The sequence below is a fragment of the Lytechinus pictus genome, chromosome 1, assembly GCF_037042905.1.
Source record: "Lytechinus pictus isolate F3 Inbred chromosome 1, Lp3.0, whole genome shotgun sequence".
NCBI classification, from domain to species: Eukaryota; Metazoa; Echinodermata; class Echinoidea; order Temnopleuroida; family Toxopneustidae; genus Lytechinus; species Lytechinus pictus.
In genome coordinates this window covers 29120259-29134871 of record NC_087245.1, presented here as the reverse complement: position 1 = coordinate 29134871, position 14613 = coordinate 29120259, and the positions used below count along the sequence as shown (strand labels likewise).

The window sequence follows — 14613 nt, the reverse complement described above, 5'->3', positions numbered from 1 at the left end:
TTTGTAATGATCTATTTTCTTTTTATAGAGCTCATAACCATTTCATTGCTTCATTCTATGTTAACATTTTGTTCTTTTCAGCTGAGTGAACCAGAATCATTTAATAATTATCTCAGGAAATTGAAAGATGAACTCAAAGAACTTTTGAAAGTTGATTTCTGGCAAGATTTGACTAAAGGTAATTAGGCTATATGCATTTGTAGTAGTAACTAGAAAATTAGATTATATGCAATCATATTGTTAACAGATATGTCACAAAAGAATCCATTCAAGGTTGACTTTTATTTTGTAATTTATGTTAGAAATGCTTTCCATCAAGCTTGTGCAAAACATCTGGCATCAAAACACCTGAATTTAAAGAAATAATGATAATAAAAATAGAAATATATGCAACTCACTGCATATATGTATATGATAGAATAGAAGGTAATTTTGTTTGAATTCGGGTCAATGATATATGTATTTTATGTTTCTATTGTCATCAATAGCAAGCATTCCATTAATTATTTGCCATGACAACCAATATTAGGTACTATAGTTAGATCCTGATATCTGATTGGTTATTAGAAAGCTGGTCAGTTTCATGAATTATTTGACTTCAAGACAGTGCAAAGAGCTTGAAGTCTAGACCAAACAAGAAATAAAACCTTATACCTGTAAGAGTTTAGACAATAGAGGGAGACATCCCCCTCCCATTATAGATCATTCCAGAAGCAGACATGTTGGAGGATAAACAACAAAAACTTGTTAATGGTCTGATGCACAGGATTCCCATTGTTATGGCCTCCATGTGATGTCACCTGAAACAACTCTTCATGTTAATGCAATATTTGAACAATTTTTTAGTGGAGCCAGGAGTTTGCCCAACTTAGTTAAAGAATTAATTTCTAGCGTATATAGATACATGTATCTAAACCATAGAATTTACAAGATTTGTAATATTCCAATTGTCCATACTGACTGTCTTTATCTTTTTATAGTTCTGTATATTTTTTTTGTAGTTTTTTTTTTCAGTCATGGTGTAATACAAATATTCACTGTCTATTATACACCATAAAGGTCAAAGCTCGATCTGTCAAGGTCAGGGTTGGCACGTTTTAAACGGTGTGTTTTAAAACATGTTTTAAAACGCGTTTTAAAACACCCGTTTTTTTTACAAAAAAAACGTGTTTTAAAACACCGCATAGGCTTGTGTGTTGTAAATTCATGGATGTGATTTTAGATTAATTTTTTTAATACTTTTATTTTTGAAGTGGTGTATTATTTTCTTCTAACTAATTAAAACTGTTACTCAACACCACTCTTTTCTCCTCTTTCTCTTTCCCCCTTTCTTCTCCCTTTCCCCATTGCTTTGTCATGTTCTTTTCCTCCCTGTTCAATTGTGCACATCATTCCATATGAAGAATATGCTCATTTTAACAAATAGAGTCTATATCTGAGTGTTGTGCTCACTTTATGGACAGGGAAAGAAACACTATTTAAAATAAGCTCAAATACATGTAGACTACATGTAATAGTAGTACTTGAATGAAATGGAAGTGTTGCACAAGCATACACAAACAAAATCAACTGTAAAACTGACATTGTACTCTTGTGGTACACACGAAAGCAGGTGAAACTTTGCGCTTCATAAAGATGAAGAAAAATAATTTAAAGAGAATATTAAAGATAGTCAGCTAGCAAACCTTAACCCTAACAATCCAAGGGGACCTTAACCCTATCTTAACTGGGCGATTTAAGACCAAGATATACTGGGGGGGGGTCAATTTGACCCCCCCCCAGATCTCGGCCGCTGATTGCACGATCGCCGCAAAAATTTGCATGCACGTAGAGCCAGATGTAAACTACAAGACTGTATAGTAAATTTTTATAAAAATTGATTGTTTATATATTTTTTTTAATTAATTATGCAAATATTGCATATATGAAATTTGCCCTAAATTTGTTTTTTATGTATGTTTTTGCCTTTAACTCAATTTATGTAGCTAGTAGAATGCTAATTTTTGGTGAGAGTATCTATTATTACATTTCTAACAAGTATCTAAAAAAAAATTGAAAAATATAATTAATTTCTTATATATTTTTATTGTTTTTGGAACTCTTATGTATTTCTATGTTTTTTCAAACCTTTGTTTTTTCAAAACTTTGTTTTGTATTGTTTTTTCCAATGAACTTAGTTTGGGACCCTTTTGCGATCATAAATAGCATAAAATAAATCCATCTAATGAAACAAAAGTAAAAATAATCATATATTTATGATTTTTGGTTGAAAAACATGATTGGCATTGGCTTTGTAAACGGAATCACATTTTGGAGCAATTTTGGGTCTGACATGCACCTACAACATGTTGCGTAATTTCGAAACTGCGTACCCGGGCGAATTTGGTCTCAAAAGATGCACAAGACTTGTAAGCAAAAAGTCAGCGAGCGGCGCAGTCAAAACATTTCGCGCGACGGCGTAGTGATGAATTTGTCGAGGGGGGGGGGGGAGGTCAAATTGGCCCCCCCGCCCATTTTAATAAGGGTTAATGACTCCCTCAAAAGTTTCTGTGATAAATCCATAAACACGACAGGGTCACACCATAATCATTCAAGACTATTTTGGGGATGCATGTATGGGTATGCGGTTATGATATTACACAACAAGTGCATGTCAGACCGAGAATTGCTCAAAAACGTGATTCATGTGTAAAGCCAATTGTGAATTCTTGCCAAAATTTGTATCCGATTCATTATTTGTACATTTTGTTAATGATTGGAAAATTATTGCCAATAATTTCCATTAAAAAAACAATTAAAAAAAGTATTGAAAAAAAAAAATTGTAGGTACATGTACATAAGAAATAACAAAAAAAAAACAGTATAAAAACAAATTTTAAAAACATTTTATACTGATTATTTTCCTAATATTCATTTGATCAAAACTCTTCAATTAAAAAAAAACAAGGCAAACGCCAAGCATTGTCTCGCCTGCATATTGCAGTCATGAAGAGACTGCATGTCAAAACTATGCTATATGACTTAGATGGACCTCTGTTACGAGTTTGGCGATCCCACCTCGAAGCTATAGAAAGTTATTGTGTGTACAACACAGCACAGTGCCAGTCATTGAAAGTTCATTGACCTTTGACCTTAATCAAATTCAACTCACATTTGAACTTGACCTGCACCTTTAAAAGATGGACCTCTTGTATGAATTTGACAATCCTACCTCGAAGGTATAGAAAGTTATTGTGTGTACAGCACAGTGCCAGTCATGGAAAGTTCATTGACCTTTGACCTTATTTAAATTGGGTTAACATTTGAACTTGACCTGCACCTTCAAGAGATGGACCTCTGTTATGAATTTGGCGATCTCACCTCGAAGCTATAGAAAGTTATTGGGTGTACAACACAATTGTTGACGACGACGCCGGAAATAGTGATACCTATGTCTCGCTCCGCTATGCAGACGAGACAAAAAGCAGTTCAAGGGCTATATTTCTAGATTTAACCGAAATAAAGCATATTGAAGCCCCATAGATCATGTCATTTTCTTCCATTGTGCAAATTCTTCTCCCCTCCTCCCTAGATTGACAAGACTCAAAATACCCGGAGACTACATGTATACATGTATGTACGTGTATGAGGAATAAACTTATAAAATGTCAACTTACTTAAGTGTTCTTTTTTTTTTAGGCATTCAATTTCCATTGTTTAGAAATTTGGGGCAAAATATGAACTTTTAAAATAAAAATTCAGTATAAAAAATTGTAGTCATCTCTTACTTACCCCAAAAATGCATTTAAAACATAAATCAGACTATATAGTTTAATTGATTTATGGAAAATTGCATCATTCGATGAAAAAAAACGTTTTAAAACGATTTAAAACGTTTTAAAACAATAAAAAACGTTTTATTTGTTTTTTTTAATAAAAAACGTTTTTTATCACAACCCTGGTCAAGGTACTGGGCTGTTCTGAATTCATCTGCCCATAGGACATGTTCATGGTAGGAGATTATGCAATTGATTCATTGAAATACTAGTAGTGAAACTTGATCTCTGTTCACCATTTTTTTTCTGCCAGATGGACTCACACTGATTGATGTTACAGAAGCAAGTGACAGCACTGTATCGAAAGACGAAGCTGAGAAGGTATGCTTCATTAATAGACCAATAACAGCAAGAAGTGTTTGAAATGTAGATGTCAGAACCAAGTTGAGCAGAAAAATGTGACAAGAGTAATCAAGGACACAAATACATGACAATAGAAAGGCAGAGATGCCAAGTTCAAAGACCAGCTATACGTGAGATTTTCTGTGATTCGGCGAGAGGTCACAGGCATTGTGTGTAATGTATATGTGGAAAGGCTGTGATACAGGAATGAGAAAGAGATTTGAGGGCATGAGCAAGAGTCCGTAATGCGGGAGTCTCACTGCATAATGCGTGAGACTTGGCATGTCTAGAAAGGTATGGCTCATTAGCATATCTTTACTATTCTTCTGTTGAGTTTATTTCACTGATCTGTAAAGGAAAGTGGATTCAGCTTCACATGTATAATTTCTGTGCAAATCGGTTTTGACCTGCCTCAGTATTTATTGTTTGTAATCTGTCATGCCACAACAATTCCACAACTGTTTGAAGACATTGAAATTTGTGAGATATTTCCTATTTTTGAGCAAGCGCCATGAGCGCCCAGTTGAGGCGGATACTGGCGCTATACAAGAACCCATCATCATCATCAATTCACTCAATATTTGGTCTTGAAACAAAGAGGATAAATCATTCTTATCTTTGATATTAAATTTGTAATAAAAATATATTCAATGGTACTGATATAATCTTTTTTATGGGATGTCCTGTAGATAAAAATATCTTCCTACTTTGGAGGTGGATGGGATATTAATTGATTTCAGTTTTATATAACCATGTTTATCATGTTCGTAGTGTTCCAGACGCTCCACATAGTCGAAGTGTCTCTTTTCCAAGGATGTCTCTTGAATTATTTCAAACTCTTATGTTTTGTTTTATTCAATTTATTTTAAACAGTTTATTCAGGAGGAGGAAGTCCCAATGGAAGAAGAGCCAGCTGCAGCCAATGAGGAAGAAGATGCCGATGATTTGGTGAGTTTGATTCATGCATTCCTCACTTTCCTTCGTCATATTTTTACGTTCAATTTCAGTTCAAGTAAGCTTGTATTTTCCTTATAAAGTATACAAAAGAATGTGGATCTTTGTTATTTTATAAACCATCTTCATCTCAAACTCGTGAGCGGTCAATATAGACCTAGTCATTTCTACTAGTCATTTTTAAATTTCAGGGTTCCCATCCAATCAGGGAAATCAGGGAAGAATATTTTACTTTTTTCCAGTCTGGGAAAAATCAGGGAATTAGATTTGAAAATACCTCAAATTAGGGGAAAATGCCTCAAATGAGGGAAAAATCAGGGAATTTTGATCAGCCCAAAAGTCGAAAGCACGGTAGTCATTCATACTGTTATATTTTGTAGCACATCAAAACAACATCCATTGAATGACTGGTTTATTGGTACTAATTAGTTTTACATAATTGCTTTTATACTGAAAATACATGTAATTCACTGCAACAACTTACAAAACATGCAAAACTGGGAATGGGTTTAAATATCAGGGAATTTCTAAACTTCATCAGGGAAAAATCAGGGAATTTTGTTTTCTTGAAAAGCTGGGAACCCTGAATTTGGATGTTGGGTAAAACAAATCACTGGTCATGTGACAGATTTCTGATGATCAATTCATTATGATCCATAGCACAATTGTATAATTATCTCTATTATTCATACAGTCAAATTAAAGAACAAATGCACAGTTGTGTAATACCAGTCTAAATCTTGTTGCATAATGGATTTTTTAGCCCATTTTATTATGAAATATGACACTATTATTTGCTTCTTATCTCTTCTCCAGCTTGATATGTTGTAGCATCTTGAACTCTGTGATCAGCTCAAAACCAGGTGACGTTCACTTCCCCTTAATCTAAGAGGGTCATATCTTCAACGGGTAGATATGTGAAAAAAAGACATTGATCTCTGAAATATGAAATTATTTCCATAGTCGGATGTGCATCAGCTTTCATGGGGAGTGGATTATTATTTGCTGACCCCAGACTATGTGAAAAAGCCTTGGAAATACTCTCTTCCTGTAACAGAGATATCGTTTAGGGAAAGCAAACTGGGTGTACCAGCAAGAAATTATTTGGCCAAGCCTGAATAGCATCAGGGAACTGTCGGGCAAGGAAAATTGAGATAATGACTCTACCATGATTTCCAGTTACATTACATAACCTCTTCTGGGGCCCATAACACAAACCTTAGCAATGATTGCAGAACAGTTTTCTACGATTGATTCCATTGACTACTATGTACAATCAATTGTCAAAATCAAACGTACGATTAATCACTAAATTTTGTGTTACGGGTTCCTGGTCATAAAATTATGTTTTACTCTGGGTGATTTATATCAATATGCTGTCAAATTCCCAAGAAAATGGATGATTTTCTCCCTCTAGCTGAAAGTTGGATTTCTAAGTCCTTTGATCATAGTATTCCTGCAATTTACCTTGCGGAGAAGCCTCATGTACAGTTGTGGTAGATACTTAGTGAACCCCACCACAAAAATGCACTCATTCATGTTGAGTGCTTAATGTAGATAACAACACTACAATGTTCGGTGAGTCCAGAGAAACAAACTTTATTGAATCTAATATTTTATCACCTGACTTCACAATTGAATATCTAAAACATGACAAAACTTGAACACATTAAATATGTCCATTTTCTGGTAGAGTTCACTAGCTTTTGAGCACCATTGTACAAGAAGGGCATAAATTCAGAATTGTATGAGAAGTTTTCACTTAATTGCCAAATAATCATTTGAAATTCAGCTGTTTCTGATAATTATATAATCTTGGTTAATCATAACTAGATTTTTTTTATACCGGTTGTTCTTTGACATTAAATCTTGCTAATTTGTGATTTTGTAGATTGTTCACTTGCATACATGTATAAAACCATGCAAAATGCAGTTGAGTATTAAACAGTACTAAATAATCACTCCAATCACAAATATGCAAACTGCTATTCATGTGATGATCCTGGTAATTGAGAAAAAAAAAACATATATATATATATACATGAAAATGTATCATATTATTTTCCAAGTATTCTTATTCTCAATTAGCAATGTGTAGAGGGCACCATCATCTTTGAATATCATATTAGGTAAAGGGAATATAATTGCATTACCATTCCTGTTTCTGAATATAGCATTCTAGACACATGTAAACGGATAGAGTATAAAATAGTTCAATCCTATTGAAAATGATTATCACCATGGAGAAAATAGCATATGGGCTATTCCACGGTTACTCACGTTACATTTGGAGACACCTTGATTCATACTTGGAGCTGTAACTCCATTATTATTGATAGGAACTAAACATCTCTTTATCACAACAAAGTACGCAGTCTGACTATCCTTTGTATAAAAACAAAACTTGGGAAATTTTATTATGCTCCTGGCAAATCTTTGAAATGTGTCGGTTACTCATGTTACATGATTTGGACGTGCATAAAATGAAAAGTCGACATAAGTGAAAAGTGTCATCATACAAGGCTTTTATGAAAGTTGATTATTTCCATTTCAAAGAAGTATATTAGGGAGACAAACTTTGTATATAATTCAAAAATAAAGAACACATGGTTTTTACTAGGGGTGCAGATAAAGTGGTTACTCACGTTACGGTTCAGATGGGCTATACAGTACAAAGCCACATTGAGCTCATGTCCACCAACCTATGGAATTGCCCATATGATGACCTTTTCCACAAAGATGAATATATATATACACCTTTGTGATAGAAAGAGCAACTTAACTGGAAGTGTTCGAGGAATTAAAGAAACATGGGAAGTGATTTCCACTACTTTTTTTGTCTCGAGCCAATTAGATGAATGTATTCCAGTAGCTTATAACAAATTGCCAATGAAAATCACTATGTGTTTCTTGAAATGCTCCGTTGGTGATGGAAGGAATATCTTCATTCTATTTAGACACATAAGATAAAAGATCGTGTAGAGTTGTGTAGATGGGTATAAATGACTCTCAGATGGACATTCCTTAGAAAGGTGGTATGATTTTTTGTGTGTGTCTTATGTACGAACAGAATGAAATTCATATTCATAACCATAGGATGATATTTCATTACAAAGTACAGTCATGCAACTTTTAAGGTTACAGCCTAAGTTCAGTCCAAAGCAATTATTTTTGTAGGATATAGAAGAAGAAACAAACTTTTTTCTGTACGAATTGGCTCATTCTAAATGATTTTCTGGATTTATTATCAATTCTAAGAGGCAGCCCTGAAAGTACATTCCATTAAAAGTTTTGTTTCAGAGATGTACATATATGCCAAAGTGGAAAGATGATCTTTACTCTCAAAGATCTTGTGCTTGCATAGTGCTCTTTCAAATTCACAGCCCGTATTCTGAAGTCGGGTTTCATTCAAACTCTCATCTCAAGTTGCGGTTTAACTGTGGATAGCAAATTGTGACACAAATCTCTAGAAGTAGGGGTTAATTTATCAGATCTTTTGATACTCAAATAATTTTCAAATGTCTTGGAAGCATGAATAAGTTGTTTTCACCATTAAAGAATTGGCAAAGAGCATAAACAAAATTTAGCACAGGGTTAGACCATGGTGTAAGCTAGACAGGACTTCAGATTGTGGGCCAATGTGTTACAATAAATAAGTATAGCAGTACAGTGCCTTTTTCTTCACAATATGAATGAATAGAAAATTAATCTTAGGATCTAAACCTCCATGTGTTAAACTGTATAATAGGATCCATTTTGGTATCCGTGACTACCTTTTGTAGACATGGGCTAAGCAAAGATCCTGTTTGTGATCACTCTCTTTCAGAAAGTATACAAGTATTGACATTTGAAGCAAGGGTCCTGTTATTGGTATACACGACTATCTTTTGTAGAGATGGACATACCAAGATCCTGTTTGTAATCACTCTATATTAGATAGTATACAGGTCATTGAACTTTGAGGCAAGGCTCCTATTATCTTGCTTCAAAAGGGGTGAAGATTATCTCTGTCCTGTTTATTAGAATATGTTAGACAGTTAAATCAAGGGATGAAGCATCAAATTTAATGTGTAAGCAATCAACTTTTAAATGGTTAAAATAGCACAGTTCCATGAAGCTTGTCAGCGCAGATAAAGTTTTGATTGTCCGACAGTTACCTAACAGTGAACCAAGAGTCTTTCTCAGCGAGTCAAAACCAATTACATGTTGTCATTCCTTGTCATAGTTCGAATGACAGGCCTGATAGCTTGTTATAAAATTATAAAACACTGGGGCTGGCCATGACTTGTTATCCAGAAAGATCAGAGTTGTCAATGTTAACATTTGTGGAAAAAAAAATTGTTCAATTTGTCTGTAGATTTTGGATACAAGTCTCAAATTGGTATTCAAATGTTAGATTTTCTATTACACCATTATCCTGATTTCGTTATTGTATAATACAAATGTAATTTTTTTTCTTGAAAGTTGGCTAGTCTACAAATGTATCGAGTTGTATTTCTTCCCATATTTCTGCGAGGAAATTACCTTTTCTATATGATCACCACAATTTCTGTAGTTTTCCCTTTAGATATAAGTGATATATATGAGCAGGTATGTTGCGTATATGAATGAATTGTTAACCTTTACAAAGTGCCACTAGAGCATAGCTTCTCTTTGTAGGTAATTGGTACTTGACTATACACGTAAGAAGACTTGGTTTTCTGCCTCACAATCTAGCCAACTCGGTATGGAGTGAGGTAGAGATTATTGGAAGCATTTGTAAAATACCTCTATCATACTATCGTTGATGAGATCATTTGTACTTGCCGATAATGTAAAAAAAATTGATTTCTTTCTCATTCTTACTCTCGCTCAGTGTATGAATGAATGAAAAAAATTTACTTATACAATAATATTGTATGATGATTCCTAAAAATATTGGATTAACAACTGTGTCAGATACGAGTTGGATTTTCATATCCTGTATGTATGTATGTATATATGTATACAGTATACTGGAGGTTTGATCATTCATTGAATCTCAGCTAACAAATTTCCATAAAACCTTATCTTCCCAAGCATACAAGTACTTACGACTGGCATAAAAAAATGAAGTATAATAGACCGAGGGCAATTGTAAACAATCAGCGGTTATGTTTTGTCTTCTTGGATGAATAGAAAAACATACATGAATGTTAATTCTAATTGAATTACAATCAATCACTTGATCAATTATATAAGATGCATTTATATGCACAGACTATTTATCTCTGAATATTTATAGAGAAAATACATAGCTTAGTCCAGGATTTATTATTAATTAATTGCATTGCAATAATATATTGTATGATTTATTATTGATTATTGCTACAGAACATGAGCTACAGGCAGAAATAACGAGAAATAATCATGCCAATTCATGGCAGTCTGTGTTGAAAAAATGAGCTTTCCAGCAACTGTATTTGTATATTGTAATATTCCATATTTTATTTGAGAACTTAGGCCTTTGTAATCATGATTTTGTTTTTTATCTGATTTTTGTTTTATGTTGCCAAGCAGGTATCATTTAATGAGTCTATATACATGTATATTGTCATTGTTATCAGGTACCTTATGAAGGTAGGGAAAATAAATAATTCCTTAGTGAAATAGATTTTAAAAAGCTTGTTTTCGTGTTTTTTTTTTTGAGGTGTAATGATGGTTGAATAATTTATTCTAGATGTATATTACCTTTCCCCACCACGAGTTGATGAATTCAAATTGATGGATAAATGCATATGGATCATGGATGAACGGACGGTCGGACGATTAGATCAAAATTTAAATGATTTTTGACGATATAGATTAAACATTAAAGTGTTATTTACCTCGCCCAAGAGTCGCGGTTTCTAAGTTTAGTCTTATTTCTTGTTCGTCACAAGATAATGAACTTTGTACAGACAAAATATTTCTCCAAGTTACATGGATGAACGTTCGCAAGAGACGAAGTTTGGTTCCAAAATAGACCTTGACTATCTTCTAGTATGTCACTTATTTACCAGGTCCCTCGAAGAGGACCTCAAGTCTCCGGTTCTCTGGTTGCCTAGCAGCCAGGTAAAATCACCACTTCCACTCTCCTCCCACCCCCCCCCCCCTTTCACCCACACACCCTCTCTCCCCCACCCCGCCTTTTACTCTAATCTTGTTTCTCTCTAGACATGTATATATTCTATTCCTTTCCTCTCTTTCTCATCCCATCTACTGACTAATGCAATCTAAAGCAGAATGTGGTCGGGTTTCATAAATACCTAAATGGACCGCTATCAATCCATTGTGATTGCTTACTTTTATTACCTGCCTATTGTATTCTAATGGATGGTATTGGGAAGAAATAAGAAACCATCCCATTCCAAAGGATAAAGATTTCTCTGATAAATTGCGGTAATTTCAAATCATGCTATGCTGAATCAAAATAATTATCAGGATATTTATAAAAGGATCATGGGTTGATGCTGTAGGCCCCTACCATTTTTTGGATTTATCTCATTTATCCTTAAAAACCATCTATTTGCATTACTCGTGCAAAATAAGAATGAGTGGTAGACTCTAGAATGATCAGGACTGATTGTGATAAAGCGCAAGAACAAATATCGGATAATCTGCGTCTAGGGGATCGACCCAAGGGTTACCAAATGTGCTTGAACGTCGAATTAGGAATTAGGGCTTTAAATATATGTTTATACCTGTAGACCTGTACATTATTTTTTGTGGAGGAAAAAAATCAAAAGAATCACCTTTTATGAGAAATAATCATCAAACTTGTATCACTTGGAAGACAAACTTGTCAGCATTCCTAAGATGCTGTATTAGTTTTTAGGGTCCTGACGCGACCCCCAACTCCTAAATGATGATAAAAAACAACATTAGTGCCCCCCCCCCCCCATATCCAATCATAACCCTCCAGTCAAAGAAACAGGGAGGGGTACCAATGTTCTGCACCGACGTGGACGAGTTCCGTTGAATACAAGTTGGTTTTAAAGGGCTGAATATTGAAGAGTAATTCCAGAATTCCGTACACAAAATAAATCCCATCGCAGAGAAAGGAGGTAACTAACCCCATTTATAAAGATGTATTAATCCGAGTCTTAAGCCACTTTTGAACTTTTCATAGATGAACAAACGGCTTTGTGATTTCTGTTGTACATTGTAATTTCGTCATTGTTCCCATTACAAATCTTACCGGGAGGTCTTAATGGCTTGGAATATGTCGCGGTGGTTGAGTCAGTCGAAAGAAATTTGGTGGTGGTAATCACATCCCGTTTTAAGGGGAAAAATGTGAACAAGGAACAAACATCGCCTCCAATTCGTGATGCAAATAAGGCCGTTTGAGAGGCCTCACGTACCGGAGGGGGGGGGGGTGGGGTAGGGGCACTGTTCTCCTCAGCCAACACACGGAACCTACAGGATACCGCAATCTTACATGGACTTTCAAAGTGGGTTTTTTGCTTGTTATAATAATAATTTCATCTTTAATAATGACTAATAATCATGACGATGGGTTTTTATTAATGCCAACGTGGTCATGCAATGAACTACATAAAGAGTTAAACATCCTGGCGATACTATTCGCCTAAAAACTTAGGATTAGGTGGGATTCCGACGCACTGTGACATAAAAATTGAAATTGTATACATGTGGTACTGGCGTGCGCGGGGGGACTGAGGGCCACCCCACCAAAAAAAAAAGGTTTCACTCTCAAGCAAAAAGAAAAGACAGAAAGGGAAATGGTGAATTATATATTTTCTGACTAGTATGTCAGAATCTATCACAATATGAGGGTTTTGTTCTGATTTTTATAAGAGGCCAATTTTGTCCCCAGAACGCCAAATATGACCCCTCCAATAATTGTGTCTCATTTTGCCACTGATGGTAATGGCAGTTTGACAAACATGCATCTATAATTGCAAAAGAAGCACTATAACAAAGCTTAACATGGAGGTTGCTAGAAAAGAATATGGACGTGTTATATAAACCGAACACCAATAAGTTGAATAAGAGAGGGTGAAACCATTTTTTTTAATTATGAATGGATCGTAATTCTATAAATCTATGTATCTTGATATTGAAATAGAGCTGTATAAATAACCGTGATTAGATTCAGAGGATTTAGTTTCTATATCTGTCTCCAAATGAGTAGATGAAGACCTACAAACATGATTAAAGGGATGGTCCATGCAGGCTTGAGCATTTTGCTCTGTGAATTTTACTCTCGGAGTAAAATTCACAGGGCAAAATGCTGAAAATTTGATCAAAATCGGATTGCAAATAACAAAGTTATTGAAGTTTAAAGATTTGCATTATTCCGGTGAAACAGTTCTACATGTTCTAGGCATGTCTAGTATTCATTATGTGGGCTGATGATGTCATATCCCCACTTGTTCTTTTGTATTTTATTATATGAAATTATGTTTATTCAAAAATTTTCTACCAAGAACTAAAACAATTGACAACTGATTAAGTGCATTAGTTTTTTATTTCCGCAACTTATTTCATTATAATGGAGACACATCATTTACACATGTATAAAAAGTGAAACATTTATGATTTCATGTAATAACATAAAAAAAAAGGATAGTGGGGATGTGACATCATCAGCCCACCTAATGAATATTCATGACGATGTGCATATAACTGTTTTCACAAAATATTAATAAACTTTAAATTTTAATAACTTCGTTATTTGTTATCCGATTTCGATGAAATTTTCAGCATTTTGCTCTGTGAATTTTCCTCTGTTTATTTAGATATAAATATTTTCAGCCCGGACCATACCTTTAAGTAGTGGAAAATAAGCTTGCCATGTTTGGTATCGACAGAAAAAATCCCAGAATTTTTAAGGTCACCAATATTGTCCATAAAAACAAAATTTCTGTTCGGATGTCTTTTTCATCTTTTCCAAAATATCCCATTAATTACTTCCTTTATAATTTTGTATTAGTTATGTATTTGTGTTCTTTTTCTGCTATTTGGGTAGTAGTCTAAACTAATGAGGATGTAATGAACCAAAAACTCCGAGCGGCCAAATATTTTGTATGAGGCAAAATTTCTAAAAAGGTCGCGAGCGAGCAAGAATTGCGACCCTCTTTAAAACGAAAAACATAATAATGTGATAGATTTTGACATTAGAAAGTAATACATTTTTTCATCATTTTAATTATTTTTTTAATGTTTTTTTTTTGGGGGGGGGGGGTGGTCTTGACCCCAAGACCTCCGTCTATACGCTATTGGGTGTAATACACTAAACAAAGGAACAAGGACTTGATAATAAGGACGAGAAAAATAACAGCACTAGTTACTGTTTTTTTGTTGTTGTAAATTAGACATAATTGTATTACATGTCAATTTTTTTTTTGGGGGGGGGGGGGTGGTCTTGACCCCAAGACCTCCGTCTATACGCTCATTAGGATGGGTGTAAAACAATTTTAAAAAAGGAACAAGGACTTGATAATAAGGATGATAAAAATAACAGTACTAACCACAATAA

At 34.3% G+C, this 14613-nt stretch overlaps 1 protein-coding gene across 1 annotated transcript in view; it reads left to right on the top strand.

Annotated features, from left to right (window-relative positions):
* Positions 1-10747, top strand: part of LOC129260612 (X-ray repair cross-complementing protein 5-like) — a 29734-nt gene extending 18987 nt beyond the window's left edge. The window contains exons 16-19 of the mRNA XM_064099880.1: positions 82-178; positions 4069-4136; positions 5031-5105; positions 5928-10747. Coding sequence (XP_063955950.1) covers positions 82-178; positions 4069-4136; positions 5031-5105; positions 5928-5942 — 255 coding nt within the window. The 3' untranslated portion in view covers positions 5943-10747. The remainder of the gene's footprint in view (positions 1-81; positions 179-4068; positions 4137-5030; positions 5106-5927) is intronic.
* Positions 10748-14613: the final 3866 nt, after the last annotated feature.